General features: G+C 38.0%; 1 protein-coding gene across 1 annotated transcript; it reads right to left on the bottom strand.

The window, feature by feature from the left end:
- Positions 1 to 8,207: 8,207 nt before the first annotated feature.
- LOC149838566 (uncharacterized) lies at positions 8,208 to 17,268 on the bottom strand. The gene is made up of 4 exons (XM_090007735.1): positions 16,563 to 17,268; positions 10,005 to 10,076; positions 9,865 to 9,911; positions 8,208 to 8,423 (listed from the first exon to the last, which is right to left on the bottom strand). The coding sequence occupies exons 1-3, from the start codon at positions 17,232 to 17,234 to the stop codon at positions 9,909 to 9,911; spliced, it is 747 nt and encodes a 248-aa protein (XP_089863861.1). The 5' UTR covers positions 17,235 to 17,268; the 3' UTR covers positions 8,208 to 8,423; positions 9,865 to 9,908.
- Between the last annotated feature and the right edge of the window lie 223 nt (positions 17,269 to 17,491).

Below are 17,491 nucleotides of genomic sequence, written 5' to 3'. Positions count from 1 at the left end.
TGATATTTTTTCAGCGGTGCAGGTCGACTTCTCATCGGCCGTGCCCTCTGCATGAAACTTATGAAAGATTTGAGATAAAATATTGTATAATCTTGTGACCGCAAATTTTTTTTGGAACTTGTTTGTTGGTTTATACCCTTCCCTCCTCGTGTATTACGCCCCTTAAACAAACTTGTGAAGAATGTCACATAGTGCTGCTATGTCTTTTCTTAAGTTTTTTCCCATTCTTTTAATTGTTATATCTAACACTTATTAAAGCTTGAAGTGGGATAATCAGGTGCAAAATATAAATTTCCAATATATACGAAACCTTAGTACCATTTGGTTTAAGAGTATACATCTGCCTGCCTTTTAAGAATGTAAAGAGAGAGAGAGAGAGAGAGAGAGGTAAATAGATTTGCAAGGAGAAATCAATCTTCGTAAAATTTAACATCTCCGTATGAAGATCTTTGGCTATTGAAAACCTGAGTGGATGAAAAGAAAAGAGTTTACCCATTACCTACCTTGGTCTTCCTCTATTCAAGGGAAGACTAAGGCGTGCCTGCTGCAAACCTCTCATCCACAAGTTCAGAACTAGACTATGGCTTGGAGCCCCAGGAAATCGTCAATGGCAGCACGGTGTGTACTCATACAGGTCGTTTTACAATCCTTCCCCATCTATTGGACAGGGGCATTTCAGCTTCCAGCTCATACTATAAATACTTTGGAAAGTATCACGTGCTTTCCTATGGCAGGACGCTAATGTGCAGAGGCACACCCACTTGATGGATTGGGAGAGGATTTGTAAGCCGCGTGACGAGGGAGGCCTAGGAATCAGGCGTATAAAGGAGATGAATGTGGCCTGTCTTTCGCAGCTGGTTTGGAAGATCGTCCAAAATCAGGAATCCCCATGCATTCACCTGATAAAACAGAAATATTTGAAGTTGAATTCTATTTTGGTTCCTTGGAAAGAATATCGAGGAACTCATGGGTGGACGGTGATCAAACACAGTGCTGCTGCTATCATCGATCGTGTCAAATGGGACGTGGGGAGGGGAGACCGAATCGAGTTCTGGTTTGATCCCTGGGCCCAAAGGGGCCCTCTAATAAATATCTTACCTCGGAACACTCGGACAATGATGTATCTTACCTTGGAAGCAGACATTCACTCTGGAAGCTTTGGAACAAGCAAACTTTTGAAGACAGAAAGCAAATTGAAAGCCAACTACTTAAGGAATATATTTCTTTAGTTAGAGGAGCAAGTTCTGAAGAATTTTAAGAACCAGGAAGTTGAGGCTGCATACAAATGGTGGATGCTGTCTCACTGGTTCCCCCCAAGGAGGGGATGGATACTAATTCAGGTATGTGGATTTTTTCATACAACTGGCACCATGGATTTACTATCCGCACACATGCGGGCCATTTCCTATATGCAGGATGCTACTCGATGCTCGGCACTCTGTCAGACAGAGAATGGCAGGGGTGGCAGATTGATTTTGCTCATGTTCCCCAGGGTCGAAAGTGCAACTAGAATCAGGTAGACTGGACCTGGTTAATAGATTAAAACAATTTTTGAAAGGTAGATCTCAGGGTATTGAGATCCCTGAGCATGTAAAGAATTTTGTTCATAGTCTTGGCAATATACTTGTACAGAAACCAAGTATACAGTCACACAACATTGTTAAACAATTAACATGCACAGCAAAGGGGGGAATCCAAAAAGAATGGATCACCCCCTTGACTGGCTCCCTTTCAGGAAGGATTTTCAATTCTTGTAACTATTCTGTTGATTAATGAATTCTGGTAGGGATCTGTCTAACCCCAGCTTGCCTTTCAAAAAAAAAAAAAGTAATAGATTAAAGTTTGGTGTGTGTGTGTGTCAAAATTTTGAGCTTGCATAATGCAACATGAAAAACATAAATGAATTGATCTCAAATTTAAGATAATTTATTTTGCCACCACATGTTCAATGATTAGGCATATGACCCACCAGAAACAGTATTCGGCAAAAGTTTCCTTGTTATGTCATTGCATTTCTTTTCAAGCTTTTGTTTGCTCTTTCCCTGTTTGCGGGACTTTTTTCTGACGAGAAAGCCAGGGGAAAAGGCACCCGTCCATTTATTAGAAGCAGATTAATTTATACAAGGCTTAGGTGGTAAAATAAGCTCAAAGAAGGTGTCCCAATCAAAGGGCTTATGAAACCAAATCAGGCTATGGTCATGTTCTAGAGAAGGATCTAAATAGCTGATAGACATATAAGGCAGAGGACCTGAGATAGTTGAACTGTTTCCTTGCCTTGAGCCAAGATCGTGAAGAGATAGTGGAGAAATGTGATTCAGAATCACATGAGAAGTGAGTAAAATGGCCCCACACCCCTACTCTCCCTCTCCTCTCCTCACCCTCTGTCGAAGGTTGCTTCCACGGTGACGTCTCTCTGGTGACTACCATCCCCGATGTTTACTCTCTCTCTCTCTCTCTCTCTCTTTTTCTCCGTGGTCAGCTCAATGTGGCCGAATTTTGAATGATTTTAGGGTTAAAATTAGGGCTTTTGAATGATTCTTTTTTAGTTTAAGTTTATTTGACGTGAATGAAACGCATTTTGGGTTAAATATATCTATGACAGGTCCAATGTGACTTGATTTTGACTGATTTATTAATACATGGTTTTTGCATGATCTATTTTTTTTTTATTTTTATGATTTATTTGATGTGAATGGTATGCATTTTGGGTTAAATATCACTGTGATTGATCCAATGCGGCAGAATTTAACTGATTTTAGGGTTTAAATGTAGCTTTTTGCATGTTTTGTTTTTTATTTTGATTTTATGATTTATTAGATCCAAAATGATGCTTGTTAAAGCATTGGTTTGAAGCTCGTTCTAAGAGAAACCCATCCGAAGAAACGGGTTTCTCTTTATTATAATATTTATATTTTATATGATCAATTTGGATCTCGAATGGATTGAAATCATTTGTACTCTAGTGATATCTATTTGGGTTTCAAATGGATTTAAATTTTCATCTAGTTTTAATGAGATTCATTTGAATCTCAAATAGATTCAAATATCTTGTTTACCTTAGGGAGATTCCTTTGGGTTTTCAATAAATCCAACTCCCTAGTGAGACCCATTTGAGTTTTATATAGATTCAAAACTCTCCCATATCCGATTTAAACCTCAATATAGGTCTAAACCTACCCAAACCCATTTGGGTTGACTCTAAGTATTTGAAGATCCAACTCTGAAATAATTTAAGTGGATCATGTGCGTTCATTCAAATAGTTTGAACTTGCATTGGTATGGGTTGATCTTCTTGGATCTCTATTGAGGTCCATATTCAAATATCTCATATCGAACCTAGTAAATTCAATTAAATTTGTTAATTAATAATTAATTACCATAAACGATAATAACTCGTTAAATATTCAAAATTCATCAATGTAGACCAAAAATTGAACATATAAAGTCCTCAATATTTTATTAAAATATTTATTATAATTTTCAGATATTATAAAATTAGCCAATTTGGATCGAATTGGCCCAACAACGATTCTAAAAGGGCTGATTCAATTCAAATTTTAAACATTTTTAAGGTGGTTAATTTTTTTAAATATTTTTTTCAAATATCATGTGTCATTTGATAGTGAAAAGTTAACTGATGCAGCCCAAACCGATTCAATTCTTACATTTTTTTTTAAAGAATTTGATTCACCTAGTTACCGAAGTTGACAAAATTGGTCTAATTTTTAAAGGCAATTTATTCTTTCCTATGGTTGACACTCTTTTAGTGAATTATTTGGTGTTACCATCTACCCACCACTGTAAAACATTGTGAACACTTCCACTCCAACTTTCAATCATATCGTTCTTCCTCATTTCCTGGTTTATGTTGGTGTTGTGCTTAGGTTTCACCACTACTCATATTTCACACACACACACAAAAAAAATGATTTATAACTTTGGTCGGACCATTTTCTAAATCACATATTCTTTGATCTTTAACATCACCATGACGGACCTATGCACAAACATAAACAATGATTGTGATCACGACCAATTAAGTAACTTAGTGTTGTTTACAAGTACACAATTTATGTTAGCGTCTTTACCAACTGTTTCAACCACTCCACAAACTTAGTTTCACGTTCTTTTTGTAGCATCAGTGAGATGTGAAACTTCTCTTCGCAACTCCAGATCAAATCGTCTGCAAACCACAAATACTTATATTACCGAATCATGTATGCACATATAGAACATAAAATGATTTATAATTGTGTTGCGTCTACATATACTTACTCGATGTATGAGTCGATCGTTGAACAAACATCAATCTTTTTATACCCCATACCTAGAGCGTTGACTATAACTTTCGCACGATAAAAATTTTGTGGCAATTTCTCATCTTTGAGCAACATACTCTTCACAATTATGCACAAACGGTCAAAACATGATTGACTCAAATTATACTTAAACTTCAAATTCATTAGTTGAAGAACTGCAGACAAGATAGTGTGACTCTCGCAACCGTTCCAAAGTGGCTCATCAACATCTCTAAGTAAATTATAAAATCTACTAGCTGCATCGTTTGGTGATTCTTCATCTACTGCAGTTCTTACATCACTAGGACTCATAGCAGAATCCAGTTCTGTTCCTGCATCATCAAATATCAAATTCATATATGGATTATTGTGCACCACATTCACCCATGCATCAAAATTGTTTCTAAATTCTTCTCCATGAAACATCCAATTCTGATAATCACTCACAAAACCCTTCCTGTATAGGTGTTGTCTAACGCCATGAGGTTCTACAAATCGATTATTCTTATAAATCTTGCAGGGAAACCTAATCCGACCTGTGGGATCCACTATACTGACACTTGCCATTGCAAATTCAATAAAACTTTCAACACCATCTATATATTCATGCGATAACTCATTGTCCACTATCATACGGTACATCCATTCACGGTTTATAGTCATTTTGTCGTATGATGTTACGAATAATATCCTAATCAGTTAAAAGAGAACCATCCGACTGCTATGATGAAGAAAATATCAAATTTATCATGTAATATATGATGTCATACAATCACAATAATTATGATGCATGCATTGATACCTTAATATTTTCATGTGCAAACTATTCATGACACGATATTCTATAAGCTTTCTTTAGGAAAAAAACACATAAAATTCACCAAGCAGTCTTTTTTTTATTTCCTTCGTCGACAGAGAAAGTTGGGGTTAGGCAGACGACCCCTACCAGTTATACAATTATACCATAGGGATGCGAACTTGCAACGTCCCGACACAAGGTGACGTGCACTAACTGCTCCTGCCACACAAGCGGAGCCCCCCATTGGTACCAAGCAGAGTCCAACTCCAACTAAATTTTTGACCTTAGGTTGAATGTCTATAAATAACCAGAACAGATTCAATAAAGGATTATAAGTGGTTGATAAGATGATGTCGAAGAATGACAAAGACTGATACCTTAGATTGCAATAGTAAAAGTCATTGTAATAAGGAACATTGTAACATGTTGATTGTTTGATCTAATTCACATGCAATAGTAAAAGAACCATGACAATCATATATCAGGCACCTCCATTTGGTTCATGATATTATCAGATTGACAAACATGCATACACAGACACGCATGGAGGTAGGAAAATTATGAATGATGTCCTGCAACAAAAAATCTTTAGAAAATGCAACAGAACCTAGAGATAATCATTAGATGTCATACATAATTTTTCTTGAGAAACATACAGACAGTAGCAAACAGTAGTTACAGAGGAAAAGGGTTTTGCCTGGATTGTAGTATGTTCAATATATTTCTGTCTACTTCGGTGAAAACTTACATCCACGCTTTCCCAAGATACCTGTGTGAGACCTCTAATCATCAACTCTGTATATTACAAATAAGAAACTGTAGCCTCCTATTGGTAGACGGAGAGTGTGGAAGGCATTACACACCGACACCAAATGCCTTTCATAGTCTTCATCTACCAACTTTTTAAAAAACCGACAAAACCACCTTTTGATTCTCTTATAAACCGCTATTTTATTTACCAAAAGAAATGGCTAAAACTGTTATTTTTCAAGAATTAACTAAAGCTAGGTGAACAGAAAGCAACTCTAGGGATCAACTAAGCAAGTTTTTAAAAGGTTAGCCATTTATCTTAAATATTTGAAGCTTAATATGGTTAAACATAAATTTGTCATATGTTAGGTATCTATATGTAATTATCCTAAATATAATGACAAATAGGCTTTTGTGCAAAAATATGGCCAATTGATACCAAGTTTCCTTACACTATTACATTAGGAAAATTAGGTAAAGTAATGGCAATAATTACCTGCTAATACTATCATGGATAACCTGATACATGGAAAATTGAAAATTTATTTTCTGTTTGGGAGCCTTGTATTGGAATGAACACTATCGTTACCATATGTTGCCAAGTTATGGCTTTGTCAAAATGTGAAAGCCAAAGTATGGCGTTGCCAAAAGGTGGTGCTAGTAATACAACTGGTATTTAATAAAAATATATTGGAGTTTAGATTTAACGTTCACTTTGAACATTGGCATTTTCATCTTATGTGATTTGGAATCACATGAGATTCGAAAAAATGATACTCATTTGAACAGTACCTTAACAACTAAACATAAAACTTTTTTTACACTTTTAAGTTCATGAAAAAAAATGATTTGACACGTACCCAAAAATAAGATTTAGAAAGTGAATCTCATTTGTGTCAGATTCAATGTCATAAGATCGCATGAAATTTGAAATATCATGAGATTTTGAAAATGAATCTCTTTTGAATAATATTTTCACTTTTCAAAAACACAACCAAACCATAGTTATATGCCAGTCTTTTTTTTTTAAAGGCAAGTTGGGGTTAGGGGAACCCCACTAAAACAACAGCCGCCCCATGTGGCAGAGGGATTCGATCCTGGCCTTCAGCTTGACATAGAACCCTGCTTACCACATGGGATACAACCTCGGTGGTGATATGCAACAGTCTTAGTAGCACCCAAAAGGCAAAACATTTCTTACTGCATTTTTAGCACCCACGTCCATCACAAGATTCTCTCTCTGAGAAAGGGAGCCAGAGTGTCAAGCCCGTGACTCCCTTTCTCTCAGTTGGGGAATCATTTTCTTTCTTGAAACATTCTCTGATATGACCACATGGGACCCATTTTCTTAAATTTGCAATTACGTGCGAAAATGCTTCCCCTGAGAATCATTCTTTCAAAACTAGAAGGAATGACTCTTTTGGGGATAAACAAACGCGCCCTAAGATACCTTTGATATTTGATTTAATGACTTGCGTGGCAGACCTCAAGAGAAGAAAAAGTTGCAGCGGGCATCTTCTTTCACCTTCAGAAAACTGAAGCAAAACACAGTCCTCTTCTGTGCAGAATTTAGTCTCTTCTGTCATTCAATAACCTTTCGTATATTCCTCATCCTACTTTTACATGCTCAGCAACACAAAACGCATGTCCCACTGGAATAAAATCCCCTTGACAATATTTCGCAAAAGAAAAACACATGGTTAGGCTTCATATCATAATCAAGGAAGAACCATTCTCACCCACAAGGGCTCTGCGCACCTCGCTAGGTGGATCAGCTTAAGACATCCAAGCTGAAGGATGTTGCAAGTTTGATACTCCAATGTAGCACCCTTGCTGAAAGGCTGAAGCAGTTTTACACCATTGGGCATAGCAACCATAGTTAGACAGGACTTTCCAAGGTGGCAGGCAGGTCTTCCAATCTGATGGCGGATTACCGTGTAATGAACCAAAAATATGAAGGAATCATTCTCATCAACCAAAAAAACAAAGAGCGGTTTCGGCATGAAGTAAAACTATTTTGAAAAAGTGTATACAATTACAAAATACACATCAGGAAGCCACCACTATGGTCTACCACAAGAATGGATGGTGCTTAACTATAGGGTTGCTGTGTCTCCTGTAAATGCACATAAATAACCGATGCTAAGCCGCACCTGTCTTTTTGATGGATGCCAAAATAATGGTGCCCTGATCGCAACTCCTATATAGATCCTTTACAAGAGCATAAAATCTTATCATGTACATAAGGGAGGTGGCAGGAAAGGCATAAAGTGTCACCAAGTGGCTAAAACATGGCGGTAACCCCGGCCAGTACAACAGATACAAAGATTCACCAAATCCACTTGCAATAGCTGTATGGCTTCCAAACAAGAGAAGAATCACAGCTTCTTTCATTTGTGGTTTGCAATATCATACATCCAGGTTTAAACTAATCCCACAAGTTTAATTCCATCATTTTTCTTGATAATCCATATAGGAGGCCTTTCATATCCTTGCTCATCTGGAATGCTCACGGTCCTCACTATATCTTGAACGCCCAATTTAGATACGCTTAGCTCCTCAAACCAGATTTATTACTATTAGGGAAAAAAAAAACAAATTTCAGCACTTTTTCTTAAATGACAGTCTTCATTAAAAATACTATACAGAATAGTTGGTCATTTAAGAATCGTTGGGATGTAGAAATACTTCCAAATAAGCAGGTAAATGGAGACCTATATGCTCTCTTACCTAGGGATGGCAGTGGACCGGGGTGGGGGCAGGAGACAAGGTCTCCATCCCCGCCCCATCTCACAATTCAAATCTCCATCCCCGCACGGGGATGGATTTTAACCTCCATCCCCGTTTCAAGTCCTCCATCCCCCCGGGGGGGGGGGGGGCTGTTTCCCCTCGGTCTATAGTCATCCCTTGAAGGATTGGAGACGGGACAGGATGGGGCGGGACAGGGCAGAGGAAAGCATAAATCTATCCCCACCTCCATCCCTGCACAGGGATAGATTTTAACCTTCATCCCCACCTCCATCCCCATTTTGTGCCATTCATCACCGATCCAAACGGGGTGAGGCGGAGCCCCGTTGTCCCCTGGTCCACTGCCATCCCTACTCTTATCTCATATGCTCATTCTAGGGATCAGAAAGCAAGTACACATTAAGGGCATGTTTGGTTGGATCACATGAGAATCAATATCCCGAATGAGAGTGATTCTCACACGGCCCCAAATCTTATGCTCAACCAAACAAAAAAAAGGTGGATGGTACGAGGATCCGAATCAAATGAATCTCTCTCTCTCTCTCTCTCTCTCTCTCTCTCTCTCTCTCTCTCTCTCTCTCTCTCTCCACAATGCAATGGAAGGCAGAGGAGGTTTTCTGGAGGAGGACAAAGTAGAATCGAGGTTCTGCCTGTGGAGGTTGGAGGCATCCGACTACGACCACATTGTCTTATGGAGGATACCCGGATGGTCAGGTTCATGGCAAGGGGCAGCATCTCCGTGAAGGGGAAGTTCAGGTATGGCTGCACCAATGCTGGGCAGTGAGGTTGGAGCTTGCCGGATCCCACCTCCAGTGAGCACCACCAGCCTCACTGTGACGCAAACAGGGGCTCATCAGCAAGTCCTTGTTTGCCCCTTTTTTGAGGTTTTCATTTTTTTTTATGCAGCCATACAAAGGAATAGCAGCAAGGAAGTGGAGCTCGTTGGAGTCCCACCTCGGGCAACTTCCACTGGCCTCTTTGTGGCCCAAACAAGCCCCCTCCCCCTTTTTTTTGTTGATGCAGCCATCCAAAGGAATGTCAGCAGGGGAGTGGAGCTCATGGGAGTCCCACCTCCGGCGAGTTCCACTGGCCTCTTTGTGACCCAAATAGGGAAAATGAGATTCGTTCTCTCATGCTGAACAAACATGAGAAAATGAATCTTATAATATTCAAAATCATATGATTTCAAATCTCATGAGATTCTAAATCTCATGAGATTCTAAATCTCATGTGATTTTTTTTTTCACTTTTGAAAAGAACCAAACATACCCTAAGAGAGAAAATGTCTTTTGTCGCACCCATAATCTTCTCCGTCACTGGAACAGCAAAACCAATCAATTTTTTTAATAACGAGGCAAAATTTCCCGAAGACATCTGCTGAAAAAAAAACACAATTGAATCTAACTAACCAGCGGATAGCAGTTTTGATTGATGATAACCTGTGTATTTGTATCCACATATACCTCACAAGAAACTCTTGCCTAACAATATGGATGAAAAGGAAAATATCAGGTTTCAAGTATGATGCATTTAAAGGACCCTATCAGTCATAACAGAAAAAGCAAATAAGCGAAGAAATTTCGCATGTTTAAGACTTTAAAGGCATACTCCTGTACTCAAAATAAATGCAGAGAAAAAACTTAAAGAGTAGATAAACAGTAACAAATTACTCTAAAAATACTGAAAACATGCAACAAGAAATGGGTTTCAGAGGCATGCAATCATAAAAGCAATGTCTACCAACATCCCTAAATTGCTTCACCGATACACAACCGTAGAATAGTGATATGGATTAACTATTCACCCAACTAAAAACTGACAAACCGTCCTAAATCTACAAATAAAAATCTTCAGGCCCCGTTTGGCAATGCTTAAAATGGATTTTCTGTTCAATTAGTTTGAACGTCAAGTTTCAAAAAAAAATTTGAAGACCCACTTTAACATATAAACGAGGAAACTGGCGTTGGGATGACATGTTTCTCTCTCTTTTTCCTCCATCAACATATTTAACATAAAACATTCAATCATGATCACTGGCATACTCCTGAACTATTCACCCAACTAATAACTGACAAAACATCCTAAATCTACAAATAAAAATCTCCAGGCCCCATTTGGCAGCTCTTAAAATGGATTTTCTGTTCAATTAGTTTGAAGGTCAAGTTTCAAAAAAAAATATTTAAAAACCCACTTTAACATATAAATGAGGAAACTGGCGTTGGGATGACATGTTTCTCTCTTTTTCCTCCATCAACATATTTAACATAAAACATTCAATCATGATCACTGCTGATAAAATAATCATCATTATTAACATTAGTAATTGATTAATTAACATCAACAACAAGACTATTATCATCATCATGGATGTGTTCATTATCATTATTAAAAACACATCATCATCACAATAACCTTTTATATGTTTCTTCATCACCACCTTTAATATGATCATCATCATTGTGATCATGATTATGATGATTTATATTTCACCACTACAGCAACCACCATCATGATAATGGATTTTAGCCATCATCATCAACATAACCCTACTACCATATTACCACAATCACTGCCACCACCATCCATGATTAACAAAACCACCATCACCACCATTATTTTTGTTTTATTACCATCTTCATCATCACTTTTCTGAGCTTAAACACAAGAATCATGCCCACCTTCATATTCCACCCAGTCTATGGTCGGGTAACTGACTAGAAAATAAAACAGGAGATGTTGTCTATGGCAGAAGGGAAAGAGGTCAGTGCAGGAGAGAAGGAATTTAATAAATGAGGCGTGGAATAAATGGTTATGAAAAAAGGTTCTCTTGGTTTTCTCAAAAAGTTGTTTTGGGCTTCATAAAACACTTTTCAAAACCTTTTTTATACAAAGTTGGCATTCAAACACATTCTTACCAGAACATAGTTTTCAAAACTATCAAAAAGGGGGGCATCATCCAAACAGCCCATTGGTATTCAATGAAAACACAATTATGCAAATAGAAACAACAAAAGATACGGAGTTAGCAGAGAAGATGCAAACATGATCAGATCACGGTCAAGTTGGTGTTGCAAGCTACTGTGGAAAGACATCTCCAGCAGGATAAGGAAACATTTTCCAAGAGGTGAAAAAACACTGTGTGTTCATTTCAATGGTTTCCATATGAAAGAAGCCCATGTTTCATATGAAATTGGGCCTCTTTCTTACTGTGTCCAAAATGAACACCTCAAAAGGAAGCCCCCCAGTGGGGCCCACCAGTTTCACACGAAATAGAACATTTTGATCCAATGGCAGTGTTCAGAATGAAAGGCAGTTTCCCACCCATGGGCGTGTAACAGATGCCACTTAAGGATCCATACATCTAACATGCAAAATACTAAGAAAAATTTAGGATGTCAGCAAGATTAATCAAATAATAACTAAATGTGATTATCCAAGTGGAAGCATCTTCAAAACAGTCACCAATATTGTTCTCTGCAATTTCTCAGCAAGATTTTTCTCCAGAGTGTTTTTCAAAAGGTGGTTTTCTCAGACAGAAGTTGGGAAAGTATTGGAATTTAAATAAAACTAATAAATTCAAAAAATTAAATAGAAATACAAAAAATGAAGAAAATAAAAAAAAAACTTTCTACTTTTATTCTTCTCTTCCTTCCCTTCCCCTCACTTTTCTTTCTTTCTTGCCATGGTTAACCCCTCTCTCTCTCTCTCTCTCTCTCTCTCTCTCTCTCTCTCTCTCTCTCTCTCTCTCTCTCACACACACACACACACACACATGGAAAGAACAAGCCCTAACGAGGGCCCATGATTTTTTGAATCTCAAATTACCGTATATGTTTTAAAAAGTTCACAAGTTTTAACTTTTCAAAGGTCCCCAATATGCCCCTGAGAAACAAACAAGTCCATCAAGAAGACTAGACCCACGCAATGCTCAATTTGGGGATATTGCTAGATCTCCCCCAAGTCCATCAGGACCATCACTGCCCATGATTTTTGGGCAATTTGAATAATAGAAAATAATGCCTTATTATGTTTTAAAATACCTTTGTTCACATTTTTTTACAACAAAGATTTTTTAAAAGATCCCAAATTACATTTATGAAGATTTCTCAAATTTTTCTCTTCAAAAAATTGGTCATTTTGGGACCGAAAAAGTGAAACATTTGGCAGTACATGTTCTTTTGATATATCTCACATTACATCGTGCTTTAATCATGACAACATGAGATATACATGTTTTGGAGTGATATTTTGTCATTTTAATGGCTAACAGGCTAACACTAACATCCTGTTTAAAAAGCGATATTTCAAACTATCGCCAAGATTGGTGACTATGCTTCAAAATGAAAAGGTTCTATGAATCAAAGTTTCGTCATATCTGACCCATTGACACCCCTAGTGATAGGCACTAGTCTTCATTTGGCAACAAAATAACTGCACTATTTCCTGCTCAAAAACACACAATGCACATTTAGATAGAATATAGTGTCTAAGACAAGCAATCATATGTGATGGAAGTTTCATTGAGGGCATGTTTGAATGCCAGTAAGAAAAGTTTCTGGGGGGGTAACTTTATCATGGAGAAAAAGTCGCTGGGGGACGCAGCGACTTCTTCTCCTCAAAATGCGGGGAGAAAAAACACCCACCAACACAAAAAGCGGGTGGAGCTTTTATTTCCTATATTTGGATGCATCCATGCAGCCCACCACTTTTTGGTGGTTTTCATCCCCAGAGATTTTTTTTACTGGCATTCAAAGTTCAAACACCCACTGAAAGAAAAAATAAATCCAAAATTAAAATGATTACATTGGGGGTTGTATAATTGTCTAAAATGATTTTGTACAGGTGCAGTTAAGACATAAGAATTTGTAGATAGGAGATTAATAAGGACAAGAACCAAAAGCATGGTGTCAAAATAGATGTTCCAACTAGAGTCCGTTCTCCCAGGACCAAGGGACTATTAAGGTTTTGGAACCAAGTTGGGTACCATACTTGGAAAGTCCAAAGGAGGTATAAAACATGCATATGTAGATAGGTGCATCATTGGAATCAAATTTCATGGCTTCAAGTGAATGTTAAGTGGCAGGCTACACAGGCAGAACATAAAAGCTAGCTTCTAATATCTGCATGAAATTGAGTAACCTTTTTCAAGTCAAATTTAATCACTGGCCATATAACTGGCATAGTTTGGTGCCATGTCTTAAAAAAAACCTCATCCATTACAAACTATAACCTTGTACTATAAGATTTATGGCTGGTCAGGCATTGTTCAACAACATTAAAATTCCTAACGAAAAGAAAATTATGTAATATTATCTTCTAACCACCTTCCACAAGCATCCACTATTAAAAGTGTTAAAAAAGGAAAAAAACTTTGCAGTTAGATGATGGTTGCATTTTTTGTTGGACTTGCCAAAGCAAGTAGAAGCACAATACTACCACTGTAGAACCGAGAAAAACAGCAGGATCATCTAGAAATAATGTAAATTCGCAGGTAGAGGTCCAATGGAACTGCCAACTTCCTAAAACTAACTTTCCACTTGACTAAAATGATTGGTTCTGTGTTAAAAACTGCACAAGAACCACAATCTCCTTCAATCAAATATTATTGATTTTGTGTACAAAACTGCAAAAGTATCACAATCGCCTGTACTGCAGCTTGCACTATTGTCAATCTAACTTTTATTTCTCATATCGAGCCAGAAAGTGTTAAGCGTTCAACTTGTGATGCAAGAATCTTAAACATTCTATCATTCCAGAAGGGGCCTAGTTTGGATCATTCTGGCAGCCAGCCAGTCCCACAATTCTCCCTGTAGAACAAGTAGAATCATTCATTCGGAATTAGCAGTGAGGAAGAACAAAGTTTGATGCCAAGACAATCCAATCCATATGGAAAGGTAGTTTTGTCAATGCTTCCTTGTCCAAGGCCTTTCATTTCTTTGTTTATCCATTTGGACTTCTGCTTAGGAAAGGTTACCCTCCATTTCAAAACTGTATTCTTTCTTCATTCTCTAAATTTCATGTTTCATGCTAGAAATTTAGATGAATATGAAAAGCCTAGATGAGACAGGGAAAAAGAAAGAAAATTTCCATTCAGCTATCAACCTTTAGTCATATTCCAAAAAACTCCCCATACAATTTCATACATTTTCAAGAAACTGTCAAGAACAACCTATGGTTAACTCTTCACAGGACAGTACGTGGGAACCAATGGTTAGATGGTTAATGCACCAAATACGTAGATAGAAACTAATTTAAAAAAAGGAAAGATTGTTAATGCACCATTAGAAGCTTTGAATAAGAAAGATGTTGGATAGAACAGAAAATACGAAGAAATACAAAAAAAAATTTACACCTCCAACAATGACATTCTAATAGAGACATGTTTTCATAAAAAATCATTGGGTGCGTTTGAATGCACAAATAAATTGTCTTTCAGAGACAATTTATCTCAAACTTGGTGGGATCTGCATGCTGTTCCAGCACTGATGCATATATAGAATTATTTGTCCATGTGTTTTTGCAGGGACCAAGGCTATTTATCCCAGATTTATTGTGCTCACACAAGTAGTCAAAGACTATTTGTCTGAGCACTCAAAACACCCATTGTGGAGAAGGAGAGGGGGGTTGGATGATGGAGGGAATGGATGGGGACACAGAATAAATGACTGTAAAAAACTAAAAGTAATGGAATGAGAGGAAGATTGTAACATTTCCCTATTCTTGTGAAACCTTCCCTCCATCTTGTACATTTAGGTTATGTGTGATATTGTGGCAATCAAATTCTCAGTCTTCAAGTTTCAAGAAATCACGCTTAATAAAAAAACTGTGTTTTTTTTCAGTTGTCTTCTATGTGAACTAAAACTGACTAATTTCATGCTGATTTCTTTTGTTTCAACTGTTAGATTTGAGGGATTGACAATGTCCACTCATCATCATGTTACCCCTCTTTTTGCCCCAACTCTATGTTCATCGAGTTCCTAATCAAGCATATACCCCAAATTTCATTGGGTTTTGGGTGACAATCTACTGATCCTCATGTTCTTAAGCTTGGCCATATTCTCATGCTTCTTTCATCAATCTCATTTGCAACACAAAACATCTTCAAGCAATAACATCAAACCATTTTTGTAGTAATAAGTAGTATGATGATCCATAAATTAACATGGAAGTAGAAGAATCACTTTAGTGACAGCATGCATGGATGATGATTTAGTTGACTCACACCATAAGCTTCCTAGGAAATTTCACATCTGTAGAACACCATGACGCTCAGCTTGTAGCCAATCAGTGTAGACTATGAACATACAACTATCATCCAAACACTGACGCTCTAAATCAATTCTCCAGAAATCCCCAGGAGGATTGTATATGATATCCCCAGATGCTACAAAATTCTCTAAATAAAGACTAACAGCTTCGTAAAACCCAATATGAATCTACAAAAGTTCATGTGAATGACAAATTACCACACTGATTACTTTGATTTCTTGTAGATTTCTTCTATAAGCTTACACCCATCAATTTATGTTTGTTACTAGAATTCCTGGTACGAGTGTTCTTTCTCCTTCATGTTCATCCACCGATTTATCATAGAAGATGATCATTTGAATCAAACAGAGGCACTATCAATGATTTTCAAAATAGAATGATATACCTCTCTCAAAGAAAAATTAGAATGATATACACCCGATTCATATTTTTCTTGTCTACCACATTTCCGTATATGAAATTTATGATCCAGAAAAGAAAAATGGAAAAGAAAAGATTGGATAAAGCAATAATCTTGTCTACCACATTTCGTATATGAAATTTATGATCCAGAAAAGAAAAATGGAAAAGAAAAGATTGGATAAAGCAATAATCTATATCAATATTAGCACAAAATAAAAAATAACACATTTTTCGGCAAATTGAAAAAGAGAGGCAGAAATCGGACCCAATGAATTAAGAAAGGAGAAGTTCCTCACCTTGAGCGGAACCTCAAAGAAGGGGAGGCGGAGGTCACCTTCGAAAACCGTCAAGGAATCGAAGGGGATCAATCCCCGAGATAGGTCTTCGAGCAGATAGATCACGTCATGGAGCACCTGAATCCCGTTGAGATCCAGCGTCGCGTTGACGTAAGATACTCCCCTCGCCCTGACGTGCCCGCCCTCCGACCTCACGATCCCTAGTTCCCTCCCATGGTAACCGATCGAGACGGCGACCGACCTGTAATCGACGCCGAAGAAATCGCGATTGGAAATCCTGACGGTGAGGTTCATCGAGACATCGATAAAGACCGAGGGGAAACCGGAAACAGAAACGGGAGTGGGGTTCTTGGTGGAGATTCGGATGCCGTTCAGGTAGAGGCGGACGACCTGGAGCCTCGGATCGGATGGCCAAATGACGAAGACGGTGACGGAGAGGAGGCAGAGGAGGAAAATTAGGGTTAGCGAGGTCGAGATGATGGAGGAGGGCCTGGTTGATCTCCGATAGGGAAGGAGGGGCGGGGGCGGAGGCGGAGGGAGGAGGAGGTAGTAAACGGGTTGGTCCGCTGGCGGAGGAGGCGGTGAAGGAACGGGACAGTGGTTTGTTGATATTTGCGGGGAGGACGGTTTCCCGGCGCCTCCTCCACCGCCTCTCGGGCGGTTTCCGGCCATTTTCCGGTGGTGAGATGCTTTGACAGAGGGAGACGCGCTCTCTTCTTTATTTGTTTGGGTGATTGTCCTTTAAAATTAAGTTTTAATTGCTAGCTGCTGATGTGTCACAGGAATACCTCAATATCCGTGTCATACCCTCTTATATGTACTAATGAAAAATTTTATACAAATATCGTGTCCCGTGTCCTTATGAGCGTGCCATGATTTTATTCAATTCATCGTAAATCATTTTAAAGTGGTGGCGTCATACTTGATTT

Source organism: Nuphar pumila, chromosome 5 (assembly GCF_984573655.1).
Source record: "Nuphar pumila chromosome 5, dmNupPumi1.hap1.1, whole genome shotgun sequence".
In the NCBI taxonomy this organism is placed as follows: Eukaryota; Viridiplantae; Streptophyta; class Magnoliopsida; order Nymphaeales; family Nymphaeaceae; genus Nuphar; species Nuphar pumila.
Note: the sequence above shows the minus strand (reverse complement) of the source record. Positions and strands in the feature narration are given on the sequence as shown.

Excerpts from the sequence above, each read along its gene's own strand:
- LOC149838566 (XM_090007735.1), bottom strand. The coding sequence starts at position 17,234 with ATGGCCGGAAACCGCCCGAGAGGCGGTGGAGGAGGCGCCGGGAAACCG. Across the intron at positions 10,077-16,562 it reads TCTTTGAGGTTCCGCTCAAG|GCAAGAGTTTCTTGTGAGGT; the intron begins GTGAGGAACTTC and ends CCATATTGTTAG.